Source organism: Musca domestica, unplaced genomic scaffold (genome assembly GCF_030504385.1).
Source record: "Musca domestica strain aabys unplaced genomic scaffold, Musca_domestica.polishedcontigs.V.1.1 8, whole genome shotgun sequence".
Classification (NCBI taxonomy): Eukaryota; Metazoa; Arthropoda; class Insecta; order Diptera; family Muscidae; genus Musca; species Musca domestica.
In genome coordinates this window covers 9680098-9697490 of record NW_026712409.1, presented here as the reverse complement: position 1 = coordinate 9697490, position 17393 = coordinate 9680098, and the positions used below count along the sequence as shown (strand labels likewise).

The 17393-nt window shown below is 35.6% G+C and overlaps 1 protein-coding gene across 1 annotated transcript in view; it reads left to right on the top strand.

Annotated features, from left to right (window-relative positions):
• Positions 1-17156, top strand: part of LOC101888393 (nidogen) — a 26107-nt gene extending 8951 nt beyond the window's left edge. Inside the window, exons 2-12 of the mRNA XM_005174799.4 lie at positions 6622-6924; positions 6983-7159; positions 7252-8679; positions 8742-9015; positions 11947-12089; positions 12155-12564; positions 12630-12787; positions 15680-15934; positions 16033-16207; positions 16266-16550; positions 16615-17156. Coding sequence (XP_005174856.1) covers positions 6622-6924; positions 6983-7159; positions 7252-8679; positions 8742-9015; positions 11947-12089; positions 12155-12564; positions 12630-12787; positions 15680-15934; positions 16033-16207; positions 16266-16550; positions 16615-16876 — 3870 coding nt within the window. The 3' untranslated portion in view covers positions 16877-17156. The remainder of the gene's footprint in view (positions 1-6621; positions 6925-6982; positions 7160-7251; positions 8680-8741; positions 9016-11946; positions 12090-12154; positions 12565-12629; positions 12788-15679; positions 15935-16032; positions 16208-16265; positions 16551-16614) is intronic.
• Positions 17157-17393: the final 237 nt, after the last annotated feature.

Genomic DNA, 17393 nt, shown 5'->3' with positions numbered 1-17393 from the left:
TGCAGATCGGACATTTTCTTCTTTTACACCCCGCAACACTACGAGTGAGGGTTTTATACACAGGTTGCAATTATCGTCCGATCCTCCCGTAATTTTGCATGAGGGTAGGGATTGGGTCAGAATTGAAGCCTATTGTTTTTGAAGATGCACATGGACCAAAAAATAAAATTCTCCTGATTTTGTAGTCGCTCTACAGGTCGTAATTGAGAGAGTTAAGGACATGGAAAAAGTCTAGCATTTTGTACGACCGTTGGATTATATTTAGCTGCAAGATGGACCAAAAGTGTCGTGTGAAATTGTTTTGGAATACCTAGCAACACGAGGAAGTGCGTAAATATTGGGTAAATGCCCAATCAATGCTCCCGATCAAAACGATAGGGGTAACATCTAGGCAGGTATCTATGACGTCGTTTCAAAAGCGGAATCTCCTGAGTCGATTTTGACATAAGGGGGCTTTCAACATATTGTAGAGTTGTAGGGTAGCAAATAGTCGGCCCGCACGTCTGTAGCTTTTGCTTTTTTGTTTTTTTTTGTGTGTTTTAAAGGTCTTAGGCGGTCTAAACTTTTAATATAAAAGTTTTCATAGAAGTTCCTCCGATGAGACCAGGTGTTTCGATCTCGTTAGATATAAAAATTCCAATATCGGTCCTCGTTTTCACGTGAGATCCATATAGCTGTACGCACCTATTTGTAATGTTTTGATGGTACTGATCAAATTTGTCAAGCAAAGAATCTGAAAATGCACCAGGCCTCCAAAAATCTCGAATTTGTAAATCGAGCAGAAAAAATCGATTAAACTTGAGGTTTCGATGTCGCTCGAATATTATTGAGCATATTTTATTCGAGCAGATTCTACTCTCTTTTAGTTTTAATTATACCGCTGTTGTATCTCTAGGTACGTATATTTTTGTGTAAAAGATCACAACTCTCTTCCCCCATTTTCCACCCCCTAAAAAAACCTCTCTCTCCCCCAACCCTCCTTCCCAACTTCTTCCCCTCTCAATCACCTCTTTCCACCCTCATCTGCAGTACACCTCAACATAAAACCGAAAACAAAACGCTCATTTTCACTCTAAGATCAAACTCGTGCTAAATTTTCAGCGATTCGGCTTCCACTTTATTTTTTCAGACAGGAGTGACTCGGGAGTACTCCCATACAAAACAAAAGAGTGAAGAGTAGACATGTAAAAAACTTCCACTCTTTGAACAGTCCTGCTCGTAAGCAAGTTTCGCTCCCGGGTGATAACGAGGAAATCTGTGCTGCACACAATATAGTACGAATTTCAAAATATACCTCCTTACACATTTACAATTCTATTCCCTACCTAAATACAAAATACAAAATTTAATCGACGGAACAATAGATGCGATATACGTATATTGTCTTCTTTTAATAAAATGAGAGATTCCATTTATATGCTTTCAACCTATGGGAAATCTCTTTTCATAGAAGACCTCCAATCTATGGTCAAAATAATTAACTCTCAAAATGAGTGCCCTCCAAAGAATAACTCTCGAAGATTTTCTATCTATTGCCTAAATATTGACATTCAGTAATTTTCATAGGCCCTCCATATTTTCCTTTTCAAATATGTTCCAAAGACCCTATTCTCAAATCCACTAAGTTTTTCTCCAAGTGTACAAGAAAAAAATTATGGTGGGAATTTCCACACCAGCAAATGACACATTCATTCAATTCGTCGTCATAGTTGACTTCCAACGCCAATCAATTAGCGGGGTAATAAATTCTCATCTAAATACTTAACCCAAATGAGAGAACATCGACTTGAAGTGTCTCAAACGGCGATCTTCAGATGACATTAAGGACTATTAGGGAAAACAAAACACAACAAGGCACCACTTCAAAAACATGCCACTTGAGTTTCAATGTTCCCACAAAAGTGATTTACCAGACCAAGTAGGGTTTTGTGCAACGAGGGGTGGGGGTGTTTCTCTAATCCTGCTAAGTGCCCACAAAACATTGGGCCCACCCCAAATCGAATTGACTTGTAAGCGTCATAAAAGAAAAGTGCATCGTCCCCATAGCAGTAGTTGGAACATAAACCAGAAGAAACTGGAACAAAGTGCTGGAAACAAATGAAAACAAAACATTAAACACTTCAACGAGGGACTCAGAAAGAAAACACCCAAAGGCGGCCAGGCAAAGTGGGGCAAGGAAGTGTAAGAAGCTATGCCACATAATGACTGTGTTAATTGCTTTGCAGCCATAAAAACAACAACATATGCATATTTCAATGAGAGCTAGACAACAACAAATTAGTAGTGGTTTCTGCACCAGCAATAGTTGGCGACTTCTTATGCTTGGTTGGTTCATGGTTGTTCGTTCATTCATTCATGCCCTATCGTCACCACCACCAAGAGTCTGTCCTGCAGTCCATTTGTCTCCCTATCTGTCTGCCTGCCTGCCAATTTCTTGTATCTTTGTTCTAATGTTTGTTTAATGTTATTTCTCCCATGCCATTGTTGTTGTCAGTATTGATTGGCTTTTCCGAATGCCATCCACCCTGTCAAGAGGCGGCAATTGTGGCTGGGCCTCCGATTGATTGTTTTGCATAGGCACCAATTGTTCCACCGGCAATTGTGCTGCGCTGTCTTCTTTGTGCTTCATTGCACAAATAAACGCAGCAGATTGTTGTTGAGCCTCTAAATAGTGATTCCACACTTTGTGGTGTATTTTCATAGCCTAAGACTCCTGTTCTGCGGCTGTCGATGCAAGTGCGTATGTATATTCATTCATCACAACAATAATATTATTTTTCCGGTGGAATATATCTTGTTTTATTTAGGGTGCAGTTAGGGTTTAGGTGAAAGTGAAAATATATGGAAAATTGAAGTATCAGTCGGATGTGCCTACAGATGTATACCATCAGCCAAAGTTCGATTATTTAAATATAAATATTGGTATGGGCAAAATTAGAAGAAAATCGAACATTTATATCCAATTTTATGCGAAATCATAAATTCCATATTCATCTCAGGTTTTTGGTTAAGAGAAATATTTAGAGATAGGGAGTTGTAAAGAATTGTCGACTTGTGATTCTTTGTGGGCGAGGTACCAGAAGGGGTTCGCACATATATATCATCTTTACAACAGATCCTGCGTTAGCAAAAATATTTGGATGTGTGAAATTTGAAGAGAGTTGAATGCTTATTTCGTTTTCTTTGACCCTATGTGGAGGAGGTGCCGCAAAAAATGGTCTGATCTTTACAATCTTTATAACAGATCTTGTGTTGATGGAAATATTGAGGTTGGTACACCTCTGAATGGAAACAGATGTTTTATGAGCTTCATGGATGCTTAAATTTTTGAACCTTTGTGGGGTATGTACCAGAAAGAGTGGATAGATATATTCCATCTTCACACCAGATCTTGGGTTAATAAAAATATTGTGATGTGTGTAATTTGAAGAGAATCAATTGCTTATTTTGGATCTTATGATATTTTTTTATTCAAAACTTTGATCCTTTGTGAGGAGGTACCACAAGGACTGGTCCGATCTCTACCATCTTTATAACAGATCTGTCTGTTGATAGAAATATTGAGATGTTCCAAGTCTGAATGGAATCGGATGTTAGTTTCGTGTTTTGTGAGCTTCATGAATATTCGAAATTTTTACCCTTTGTGGGGGAGGTACCAGAAGGAGTGGATCTTTATATTCCATCTTTACAGTAGATCTTGAATTAATAAAAACATTGTGATGTGTTTAATTTGAAGACAATCGGACACCTACATCACATTTTATACGAGTTATAATTATTAAAAATTTTGAACCTTTATGGGGGATGTACTGGATGGAGTGGACCGAAATTGTCCATCTTCGCACCTGCTGTAGCACTGATGGAAATATTAGGATTTGCAAAGTGGGAGCAAAATCGAATTTTCCTTTCTTTTTCTGTGCAGAAAATATATTTTTTGCAAATTTCGACCTTTTGTGGGGGAGGTACTTGATGGAGTGAACCGATATTGGCCATTTTTGCACCTGCCCTTGCGCTGTTGCAAATATTAGGTTTTGCAAAGATGGGGGCAAAATCGGATCATCCTTTCTCTTTCTGTGCAAAAAAAATATATTTTTTTGGAAAATTTCGACCTTTTGTGGGGGAGGTACCAGAAGGAGTGGACCGGTGAATTCCACCTTCACACCAGACCTTGAGTTAATAAAATGTGAGTTAATAAAAATTACTTCACATTTTATAAGAGTTGTTATTATTCAAAATTTTGAACCTTTTTGGGGAGGCACTGGATGGAGTGGACCGAAATTGTCTATTTTCGCACCTGATGTAGCACTGATGGAAATATTAGGATTTGCAAAGTGGGAGCAAAATCGGATTATCCTTTCTCTTTTTGTGCAGTTAATTATTTTCTTCAAAAATTTTGACATTTTGTGGGAAGCTACCAGGAGGAGTTGACCGATATTGTCCATCTCCGAACTCGACCTAAGTTTGACAATAATATTACGATGCAACAAGTTTGGATCAAATCGGATACTCCCTTCGAGAGTTATCGTGCGCATCAGCCAGACAGGCCTGAATGTCCTGCAACAAATTTGGTCCAAAGAGACCTGGGGTCTACATCTGTTATTTCGATGAGGCACGCTTTGGCGATATCAAATAAAATATACCCTTCCTAGCCATATAACTGAGGGTATAAAAATCACCGCTTATTTTTCAAAAGAACCTCAGAGAGGTCTTCCAAAAAATCTTTAAAATTCTCAGAAAAAAAAATCCCATAAGCCTATTCTACAGCTATTTCGCAGAGAGAAAATATTCTGATAGAATCCCCAATTATAGATCATCTGTTCCCTGAAGAAATACTATCTAAAAGTTGTCTGGTATAGTTCTGCTTGTCCTTGATATAATATTATTTAAAACAGTGTCTATTTTCGCTTATGTTCTTATATAACCAACTTTTGGTGTTCTGAGAGTCATTAAACCATAGACAAATTAAGGTATAGACTAAAAAGTTTTAAAATTTACCCCTTCCGGCAGATGTCACTATGGTTGATCTTGGGCCAGTAAAGTCACTCAGGGCTAGTGAAGTCACTCGACTTCGAAAACAATTTTTTAATTTTTCTGTTATTTATGTTTTATATTTTTATATTTCACGACATAGTTGGGTAATGTAAATGTAAACAAAGTGATTGATAGTTTTTAATTGATAAATAGTAATAAATCATAAAAATATTCAATATTTTGTATTTTGAGAGAATTGAGTGAATACACTTTTGGTCTCTCACAGCATGAACGACATCTATTGAAGCACTTTTTTCGAAGATAACAGATGAGAAAACTTTTTAGTCTATACATTTATTTGTCTATGATTAAACTCTAAAACTAAACAAATACTCTCTCTGAGAGTCACAAATACATTCTCTGAGAGCTGTTTAGAAATATTCTTTAACAGTCGTAGGGGATTGCTCTGAGAGTAAATCCACGATTATTACTTAAAAAGACCTTAAAAATATAATTTAAAAATGTATGATTATTGTTTAACAAATCCTAAGGAAATCTTAAAAAATATATTTTTTCAATTTAGAAATATTTTCAAAAAATTCACAATCAGTTCCTTTGAAATCCATGATGTTCTTCAAAAAATTAACCAACTGTTCTATATTAGTCTCTTCAAAAAAACATATTATTGCTCTAAAAGTCCTTGGACGAATATTTTCAAAAATCTGCATTATAGCTCGGCTGGTCCTTCTAACAACTCATTATTATTGCTCTTAAAGTCCTTCAAAAATCATAATTAAGTTCTAATAATTCTTCAAAGAAATATTGTGAAAAATAAAAGATTAATATCTGAGATTTGTTGTTATTGTTATTAAATCTGGGTTCTTCCCCCAATTGGACGAGAAAATATTTTCGACCCTCAAGCAATGCTGATAAGGGGTATACTTTCTATCTCTAAGCTATAAATAATTTTATTTGATAATAATTATAAAAATACGATGAATAGGTGGGAATGACCGGAACTTGAAGATAATTATGTGTTTTCAGGTTTATATTGTAAACAGCAAGTTCCTAATCAGTCATCGGTAAATTTATGAATCATTTTTTCATTTCGTTTTCAAGACAAAATGTTTGCTGAGTACCCCACATCAGCTCCTATCACTTTGTTATTCATTTAGGTATTTAATTTTATTTTTTTATTGGGTTTTTAAGGTATTTCTTAAATTAAATCTTAAAATTGGGATTTACGTTTATCTAAAACTTTTAAATATTTTTAATTCCTAAAATTGATAGTAGTTTGAGTTTGAACTTTAAAAGAAATACCAGCAATGGTTTGATAATCTTTAAAAAAAATGTTGTGAAATAATTCCCTGATTTTGCATCAAGAGACCTTTAAATCTATCTTCAAACCTCGATTTTTTTTTCTTAAAAAATCACAGATTTAATTTTTTAGAAAAAATATCGCAATTACTGCATTTTAAACTTTTTTCAAAAATTAAGTTAGTTTTTTAAAAAATTTCCTTATCCTTCAAAAATTTTGTTTTTGCTCTGAGAGCTTCTCAAGTGCTGAAATTTGAATAATTTTTTCTATAATAATTATTTTTTATATTTATTGTTGTATTAATTTCCATCCTCGCACCCCTTTTTTTACAGATCAACACCAATGGCATATTGACATTTAATATCGAATTCCCAGAATACATCAATCAACCCTTCCCCTTTGAGTATCCCTCAATAGCTGGGTTCTATTCGAATGTGGATACGACGGATGCCAATGAGACGACATTGATTTCGATCTTCAGCTCTCAGGATCCCGAGCAATTGCAAAAAGTCAGTGAATTGGTGCGTTATGCCTACAATGAGAAAACCGATTTTGAGGCTACCGATTTGATTGTGGCCACATGGAAGAATGTGGGTTATTATGAGGGCAAGAAGGATTTGCTCAATACTTTCCAGGTAAAATGATAAAATTGAGAATTTTAAAAGCTCTTGTTAAAATGTATTTTCTTCTTAGATTGCTCTCATTGTCGATGACGAGGACACTTTTGTGCAGTTTGTTTATCCCGAAGGTGGCTTGAATTGGTTGCAGGCTGAAAATGGTCCCCTGGGTTTGCCCGACATTAGGGCTCAAGCTGGTTTTGTGGCCGAAGATGGTCGTTTCTTTAATTTGGAGGGATCTGGCACCGAAAATGTAAGTTCGAGAGAGAGAGAGTGAGAGAGAGAAAGGGAGAGAGAATGAAATATCACTCCAATTTTATACTCAATTTCCCTTTTGTATTTCAGGCCCGTTTCTTGGCCGACAAATCCAATGTGGGAATTGCCGGCGTATGGCTCTACCGTGCAGGTCCTGTGGACTATGAACAAAATGTCGAGGCGCCCACCAATGAAGAAACCTTTACCGAATCTCCCACCGTGGCCCAAACCTGTGAGGAGGCTGGCCAACGTGTTTGCAACAAGAATGCCATGTGTGTCGACAAGGAAGAGGGTTATTGTTGTCTCTGCAACTCCGGTTATTATGGCAATGGTGCCGTATGCATCAAGGATGATTTACCTGTTCGCGTCACTGGTTCCCTTTCGGGAGAACTTAATGGGGAAATGATTGGTGATGGCTCCAAATTGCAGTCGTATGTTGTGACAGCCGATGGCCGGAGTTATACTGCCGTTACACCCATCACCACGGAGTTGGGTTCGAATCTACGTTTGGCCCTACCCCTGGTCACCTCCATTGGTTGGTTATTTGCCAAGCCATTGAACAACACCCTAAACGGCTATCAATTGACTGGTGGTGAATTTGTCCACACCTCCAAGTTGAGTTTTGAGACCGGAGAAGTTTTGCTTATCAATCAAACCTATGAGGGCCTCAACTATTGGGACCAATTGTCGCTGAAAATCGATTTACATGGTCAAGTGCCCAAATTGAATCACAATCTAAAACTGCACATGGCTGAATTTACGGAAGAATATGAATTTGTTTCGGCCAATGAATTGCATTCCATTCAGGGTCATGTCATCGAAGTGCCCGAAGAGAATCGTGTAATCAACTTCCAATTGGAACAGAACATTTACTTTTCACGTTGTGTGGCTGATGAAGAGGCCAAGCATGCCATGGTCGGGCAGACATATTTCCAAAAGATTTCGAAAATCATGTTGGATTACTTCGAGAGGGATCAGGCTTTGCGTACCAGTATCTTGACCGCAGCTGGAGTTAGTGCCGTTTCCAATGCCTGCACGGATGGCACTGCCATCTGTGGTGAGAATATGGTCTGCATTCCCTATGATGATACCTATCGCTGTGATTGTATCCATGGCTATGCTCCACAAGTCAATGAAGCTGGTCTGGAGGTTTGTGTGGATATCGATGAATGTGCCCTGGGTACTCATGTCTGTGATGATCATGCCTTGTGCTCGAACAATGATGGAGGTTTTACTTGTGTGTGCCTTGAAGGTTATGAGGGTAATGGCTATCGTTGCTTGATTAATGGCACAGTGGCCGATAATATCGAATCGCCAGCTGCTGGCCAGAATTTCGGTACCATTGTCCAGGTTGTACCTCACAAAGAAGAAGAAGAAGACATGGAAGAACACACGGAAATACACGCCGAAGAACATGAGGATAGCACTGAACATGCTGTTAACATACAACCTTTGCCCTTGCCTCTGCCGGTATCCACTACACCACTGCCTGTTTACAATTCCTATGACGACTGTTTCGTAAGTTCTACATTTTAGAATTTTTAAAGGGTATTTATAACGTTGTATTAACTTTCTTATAGCACTGCTCCCCCTATGCCGATTGCTGGGAACGCAGATGTATTTGCCGCGAAGGTTTCAGCGGTGATGGCTACTACTGTGCCAGCAACTGTGGCCTTGATGAGGTTTGGGAAAATGGCAAATGCGTTAGGCTATCATATGAGGAACCGGATATTGAACCCAGATGTAATTTCTTCGGCGATTGTAACTGTGACGATGGCTATGAACTGATGGAGGATATCCAAATGTGCCGCTGGATTGGCCAGTACAATGGTGAATCGAAACATGAGGATTTGGGTAAGTTTTAAGGAAGTTTCACAACCCCTAAAAATATACATAAAAACCCACGATTCAAAAAATTTTCTAAAAAATTCAACATTTTGAGAATCTTTTGAGAATCCTTCTACAAACATTATTAGAAACTCCAGGATTTTGAGTCTGATATCCCTATAAATTCATACAACTCCACCATTTTGCCTTGAGAGTCTCTAAAATATAAAAAATTCACCATTCAAATAATTTTCTAAAAAATACATGGAGTTGAGGTCCATTCAGTAATATTTTAAAAATCTCTGGCATTTCTTACTCTGAAAGTGCTTTCATTTTTTTTGAAATCCACAATTATTGTTCCGCGTTTCCTTGAAAAATGTCTTAAAATATCCAAGTTGTGGCCATGGAAGACCAAAAAAGAGCCTTAAGGCCTTATTCGTGGATTTTTATCAAACATTTGCACAATGTCTTTCAAGGCTGAGGAAGACTTGTGAAAATATTTTGTAAAAATGCATGATTAAGGCCTAGGATGTCCAAAATTTAGAACAAGGTTATGACGTTGGAACTTCTATAAAAATCCGAAGAAAAAATTAAAAGAAAAACAAGTAAAAGCTGTAAGTTCGGCCGGGCTGAACTTTGAATACCCTCCACCATTGGGAACAATATGGCAATTTTCAAAAAAAACATAATGATAATAATAATAATAATAATAATAATAATATAATAATAATAATAATAATAATAATAATATAATAATAATAATAATAATAATAATAATAATAATAATAATAATAATAATAATAATAATAATAATAATAATAATAATAATAATAATAATAATAATAATAATAATAATAATAATAATAATAATAATAATAATAATAATAATAATAATAATAATAATAATAATAATAATAATAATAATAATAATAATAATAATAATAATAATAATAATAATAATAATAATAATAATAATAATAATAATAATAATAATAATAATAATAATAATAATAATAATAATAATAATAATAATAATAATAATAATAATAATAATAATAATAATAATAATAATAATAATAATAATAATAATAATAATAATAATAATAATAATAATAATAATAATAATAATAATAATAATAATAATAATAATAATAATAATAATAATAATAATAATAATAATAATAATAATAATAATAATAATAATAATAATAATAATAATAATAATAATAATAATAATAATAATAATAATAATAAGAAATAAAAAATAAAATCCGCTAAAAACTCTATTAAAATCTTAAAAATACCAAATCTTAAAAATACCAAATCTTAAAAATACCAATAAGGTCTAAACGACGACGGGGCCCTGCATAGGCTTTTGTCATAAGCCATTACAATATTTAAATGGAAAAAAGGCGGTAAATAATGTAGCTTTCATCATCGTATCGTATCAATATAGGGGGCTATATCAAAATGTGGACCTGCACAGACAATTTTCTCCCATAGGCTGCAGTAGCCATTACGAACTTCAAATACCAAATTTGAAAGAATTCCGGTTAATAATGCCGCTAAAATCAACAATCGGGAGGTACCGTTATATGGAGGCTATACGAAGACGTGAACCTGCACAGAGAATTTTCTGTCATATGATGTAGCACCCATTACGAACTTCAAATACCAAATTTGAAAATATTCCGGCGAATAAAGTCGCTAAAATCATCAAAATAGCGTTATATGGGGGCTATACGAAGAAGTTGACCTGCACAGACAATTTTCCGTCATAGGCTGTAGTATCCATTAAGATATTTAAATACCAATTTTGAAATGTTTCCGGTTAATAATGTCGCTAAAATAAGAGGTACCGTTATATGGGGGCTATACCAAAACGTGGACCTACATGGCCCATTTTCAATACCAAAAGTCCAGCAGACATAGTATACATTTGAGTAAAATTTTATAAATCTACTTCATTTCGTTCGGAAGCTAGAGTGATTTCCACAGACGGATATACAGAAATTGTATATTTCGGGGTGACAAACTTAATGTACCTTCCATACTATGGTGGAGGGAATAATAATATTATTACCCTGGGAGCTTCGAGTCCCTCAAAAAAATATTTTTCAAAAAATTCACGATTTTCGCATTGAGAGTCCTTTTAACATTATTTTTAAACAATCCTCTGTCATATCCTTAGGGGTTCTTAAACATTCTTCAAAAAAAAAAAAAAAAAAAAAACATTGAATAAAACCACTATTATGGCCTTGTATATGCTTTTAAAAAAAAAATTAAAAGTCCTTCTAAAAATATTTCTAAAAATCTAAGATTATATCATTGTGAGTCCTTGAAAAATATTTTAAAAATCTATGGCTACAATCTTGGGAGTCCTACAAAAAATCTTAAAAGACATGATTACACCATTGGGAGTCCTCCAAAAATATTCCAAAAAATCCCTCTTTTCAACCATATGAGTCCTTCTAAATTTCCAAGGAAATACACGGCTATAGCCTTGCGTATATTCATAAAAATTAAAATGTCTTGAGAGATTTAAAAAATATTAAAAAAACACAATTCTGCCTTGAGTCTAAGAGTTACAGTTCTTTCAAAAAAAAAAAAAAAAAAAAAAAAAATTATAAAACCTCCAAAATAGCCTTGGGAGTCATTCGGGACCATTCTCAAGAACTTCACGACAGTATTGGAAGTCCTTATACTCTGGAAAAATTATGAGAAGCTTTTATGGTTTTTTAGTTCCTAACTATAGTCCTGAAAGTTTATGCGAAAAAATTGAGGATTTGAATAAGTTTTTTAATTCACATTTTTTTTAGAAAGAAGAACTTTAGTTTCAGTTATTGAGAATTGTTTTTTTTTTATGGGGAAAATAATCCATTTTGGTCAAATTTACCCAGATTTTATCCTTATTATCATTTCCCCGATTTCTAATCACAATAAAAAATTTTCTTACAGTTCCCTGTGACGTAGAATTCAACTGCCATCACAATGCCACCTGTGAATGGTATGAATTGGAATTGAGACATATGTGTACCTGTAAATCTGGTTACTATGGCGATGGTTACTCGTGTGCCATTATTGATGAGTCCTGTGCTGTGGTAAGTCCGACTTTTAAAATTACCGAAAAAAAAATAAACTAATTCGTTTTCCCATTTCCTCGTAGAAACCCGAAATATGCGATCCCCAGGCAGAATGTAACTACAACGAGGCCTTGGGCCGTTCCGAGTGCCAATGTAAACGTGGCTATGAAGGTGATGGTTTCCGTTGCGCCTTAGCTCCCGAATGTTTGGAAGATTTGGATTGTGGCCTCAATGCCTATTGCGATAATGATATTTGCCAGTGCGTCAAGGGTTATGAACGCGATATGTCCGATATGTGTGTTCTGGCCGGTAGCTGTGGTGCAGTGTTCTGTGGTGCTAATGCCATTTGCAAATTCGATCATGTCCAAAATGTGAAATATTGTGATTGCATGGATGGCTATGAGGGTGATGCTGCTGTCGGTTGCAAGAGCAAGCCGGTGCCATGTAATGTCCAGTACAATTGTGGTGTCCATGCTAGCTGTGAGCCTACAGAGTACGTAACTTCTACGAAGTCACCTCGACGAATGTAATTTCATTGATTTATTTTTCGTTTTTTAGGGATCCTGCCTACTACGAATGCCAATGCCATGCTGGCTTCAATGGTGACGGCTATACCTGTATTGAGGACCAGAATTGCTTGAATACTCCCCAGCTGTGTGACATGAATGCCCAGTGTTTGTCAACCAACCAGGGTTTGGTGTGTGTTTGCAACAAAGGTAAGGTGGAATCTCAGGATTATAGAATTATAGCATTTTCTCTACTTACCCTAGAACTGCATTTGATTTCTCTAAGAAAAACTATGGACCATTTCATGAATTCGGATATCGGATATGTTCTCGTCACATTACAATTTTATACATCTCTTCCGGAATCATTTCCAATTTCACGTGGCCTCTCTGGGGGACAGGAGGTGCAAAAGATATAAGCAAAAATGGTTAGCCCCAAGAGCACATTAAAATATCCATAATTGCGATGCCAGGTCAAGGGATGAGAGAAGAATTCTTTAAATCCTTGAAAAGTGGAAATTCGTTTGGGCAAGTCATTTTGACAGTTGTTCACTTCTGGCTGTCCTGCTTGAGACTTTGTACTATGACTCCTTGATTTCCACATGTTACGGTTTAGAAACACGGAGGGACTTGAGATTCTTGGTCCGAAGAAAGCAACAGAATAATTGGTTATTAATTTTTTGAATAGAAACATTTATAATTTGAAAAAATTTGAAACGAAATTTTTAAATTTTATTTCAATGATAGAATTTTTAAAATATTTATGTTTTATTGATATTTATTTCAAAGGCTGTAAGTTCGGCCGGGCCGAACATTGTATCCCCTATACCATTTGGAACGAATTTGGCAATTTTCAAAAAAAATAAAATCCGTTAAAAACCGTTATAAAGGGTATATACGACGACGTGACGATAAATAATGTAGATAAAATCATCAAAATGCCGAATATAGGGAGATACCATTATATGGGGCTATACCAAAACGTAGACCTACACAGACAATTTTCTGTCATAGGCTATAGTATCCATTAGTAACTTCAAATACCAAATTTGAAACATTTCCGATTAATAATGTCGCTAAAATCATCAAAATACCGAATACCGGGAGGTACCGTTATAGGGGGCTATAGAAAGTCATAGGCTGTAATATCTATTACGAACTTCAAATACCAAACTTGAAACAATTCCTGTGAATTATGTCGTTAAAATTGGGAGGTACCATTATATGGGGGCTACACCAAAACGTGTACCTACATGGTCCAGTTTCAATACCAAAAGTTCTGCAGACATAGTATACATTTGAGTAAAATTTTATCAACCTACTTCATTTTGTTCGAAAGCTAAATTGATGTCCACAGACGGACGGACATTGTGGGGTCTAAATTGTATATTTTGGGGTGTTATACTCAGAATGACAAACTCCACGCTATGGTGGAGGGTATAAAAATATGAACTCAGGCGCTGGGGTATTTTTCTATCGAATAGATTCGGACCTCAGTAACAACTTTTTTTCTATAGAAAAAAATCGGACCTCAGTAGCAACTGAGGTATTTTTTTCTATGGAGGAAAAAATCGGACCTCAGTAGCAACTGAGGTATTTTTTTCTATGGAGGAAAAAATCGGACCTCAGTAGCAACTGAGGTATTTTTTTCTATAGAGGAAAAAATTGGACCTCCGTAGCAACTGAGGTATTTATTTCTATAGAGGAAAAAATCGGACCTCAGTAGCAACTGAGGTATTTTTTTCCATAGAGGAAAAAATCGGACCTCAGTAGCAACTGAGGTACTTTTTTCCATAGAGGAAAAAATCGGACCTCAGTACCAGCTGAGGGATTTTTTTCTATAGAAAAAAATCGGACCTCAGTACCAGCTGAGGGATTTTTTTCTATAGAAAAAAATCGGACCTCAGTAGCAACTGAAGTATTTTTTTTCTATAGAAAAAAATCGAACCTCAGTAGCAGCTGAGGTATTTTTTTTTCTATAGAAAAAAATCGAACCTCAGTAGCAGCTGAGGTATTTTTTTTTCTATAGAAAAAAATCGAACCTCAGTAGCAGCTGAGGTATTCTTTTTTCTATAGAAAAAAATCGAACCTCAGTAGCAGCTGAGGTATTTTTTTTCTATAGAAAAAAAAATCGAACCTCAGTAGCAGCTGAGGTATTTTTTTTCTATAGAAAAAAAAATCGAACCTCAGTAGCAGCTGAGGTATTTTTTTTCTATAGAAAAAAAATCGAACCTCAGTAGCAGCTGAGGTATTTTTTTTCTATAGAAAAAAAAAAAACCGGACCTCAGTAGCAACTGAGGTATTTTTTTTCTATAGAAAAAAAAAAACCGGACCTCAGTAGCAACTGAAGTATTTTTTTCTATAGAAAAAAAAAACCGGACCTCAGTAGCAACTGAGGTATTTTTTTCTATAGAAAAAAAAACCGGTCCTCAGTAGCAACTGAGGTATTTTTTTTTTCTATAGAAAAAAAAAACCGGACCTCAGTAGCAACTGAGGTATTTTTTTTTCTATAGAAAAAAAAAAATCGGACCTCAGTAGCAACTGAGGTATTTTTTTCTATAGAAAAAAATCGGACCTCAGTAGCAACTGAGGTATTTTTTTTCTATAGAAAAAAATCGGACCTCAGTAGCAACTGAGGTATTTTTTTATAGACCTCAGTAGCAACTGAGGTTTTTTTTTTCTATAGAAAAAAAATCGGACCTCAATAGCAACTGAGGTATTTCTTTCTGTTGAAATAAATCGGATCTCAGTAGTAACTGGGGTATTTTTTCTGTAGAAAAATAACCGGACTTCAGTAATAACTAAGGTATTTTTTTTCCAAAGAAAATAAATCGGACGTTATTTCACGGGGGATTTTTTTCCAAAAAAAAAAAAAAAAAAAAAAAAACGAGCCTCAGTTGCTGAGTTATTTTTTCTTCTATAGAAAAAAATCGGACCTTAGGAAATGGGATATTTTTTATCTATAGAAAAAATCCGAGCTCATGAACTAAGGTAGAAACCGTGGCTTATCTCTATTTCTGATTTACATTTGACAACTATTGGTCTCCTTTTTCCCTTTGTTCCTTATTTTTTATAATTTCGTATTTCTCCATTTCTTTCCAGGATTCTATGGCAATGGTTCATTGTGTATGGAACGCAAACAACATGATTCCGGTTTCTTGCTGGTCTCCCAAGGTGTAGTTATCGTACGCGTACCCCTGAATGGCAAAAATGTAAGACCTATTTCTGTTGCTTCCATGGCCATTGGTCTGGATAAGGATTGTGTTGAGGGACGCATCTATTGGGGTGATATTTCGGCCAAGAAAATTGTCAGTGCCAAGTATGATGGCAGTGATGTGAAGACATTTATTGGTGAAGGTGAGTGGGAGGCACTTTGATTTGGTGGAAGAAAAAATTAAAATTGAAACTATTTCTCTCTCCCTCTCTCTCTCCCTCTCTCTCTCTCTCTCGCGTAGATATTGAATCTCCCGAAGGCATTGCCATTGATGCCATTTCCAGACGTATTTACTGGACAGATTCCGTCAAGGACACCGTTGAGGTGGCCAGTTTGGAGGATCCCAATTTGAGAGCTGTTTTGATTAACAAGAATTTGGTCAATCCCAGAGGCATTGCCATTGATCCTTACAGAGAGTAAGTTTTGGGAGAAATATTGAATTCGAAATCTTTTAACAAAATTTTTAAATTCTAGGAAATTGTACTGGTCCGACTGGAATCGTGAATCGCCCAAGATTGAAATGTCCGATTTAGATGGTACTGGCCGTGAATTGTTGTTGGGCAATTATAGTGTTACTTTACCCAATTCTTTGGTGGTTTTGGAACGTTCCGGTGAGCTGTGCTTTGCTGATGCCGGCACCAAGAAGGTGGAGTGCATTGATCCCTATAGCAAGCAAATACGCACCATTTCCAATGAGCTGACCTATCCCTTCGGTTTGGTTTACACTCAAGATCAATTCTACTGGACCGATTGGACAACGTAAGTTGGCAAATTCGATGATGGAAAAATAATTATATTAAATATTTTATTTCAAAATTTCCAGCAAAAAACTCGAAAGTGTTGACATTTTCGGCAACCGCCAGAAGGGCCTGCAAATCCCCTTCTTTGGCAGCCACAAAATGTATGCCATGACCTCGGTGGAGGACACCTGCTCACAAATGGACAGCCCATGTCAGAGCAACAATGGTGGTTGCTCCGATAACCGCCTGTGCTTGGTCAATCGTAAAGCTCCCTCGGGTAAAAGCTGTAAATGCACAGCCCAATCGAAGCTGTGCACTGTCCCCAATCCCTTCAATGCCCTCTAAAGTGTACTTAAGACATGATGTGTTGTAGCAAGCCGATCACGTGCCGCTAGCTATAAATTCATTCGTAATAATTTTCGTGTAAACATTTATCTGTTAAAGAAATTCATGTATGTAATTATTATAAAGTGTATTTTTTTTAATTTTATTTTTCTCTCACCAAAATAAGAAAAAAAAAGTGGAAAACTATTCAATCTGCATATCTGACAACAAATTGTGAATCATTTGTACCATTATCATCTCTCCTTTTTTTACTGCAATAAATTTAATTAATTTAACTATATTTAAAGAAATGGTGTTTTAATGAAAAGAAAGAAAAAACGAAAAATATCAAAAGTTAATGGAGATTATAATACCGAACAATCCTTACAAATAATATTCCCTCTAATGAAAAGACCAGAAAGAGAGAGAGAGAGGGAGAGAATTGAGTGAACAATTTTAAGTTGGGTCGGGAGTTTTGTATCATTAACACGAAAAGTTTTTAAAACGGGAAATGCCGTTATATCTTTCAAAATTAGAA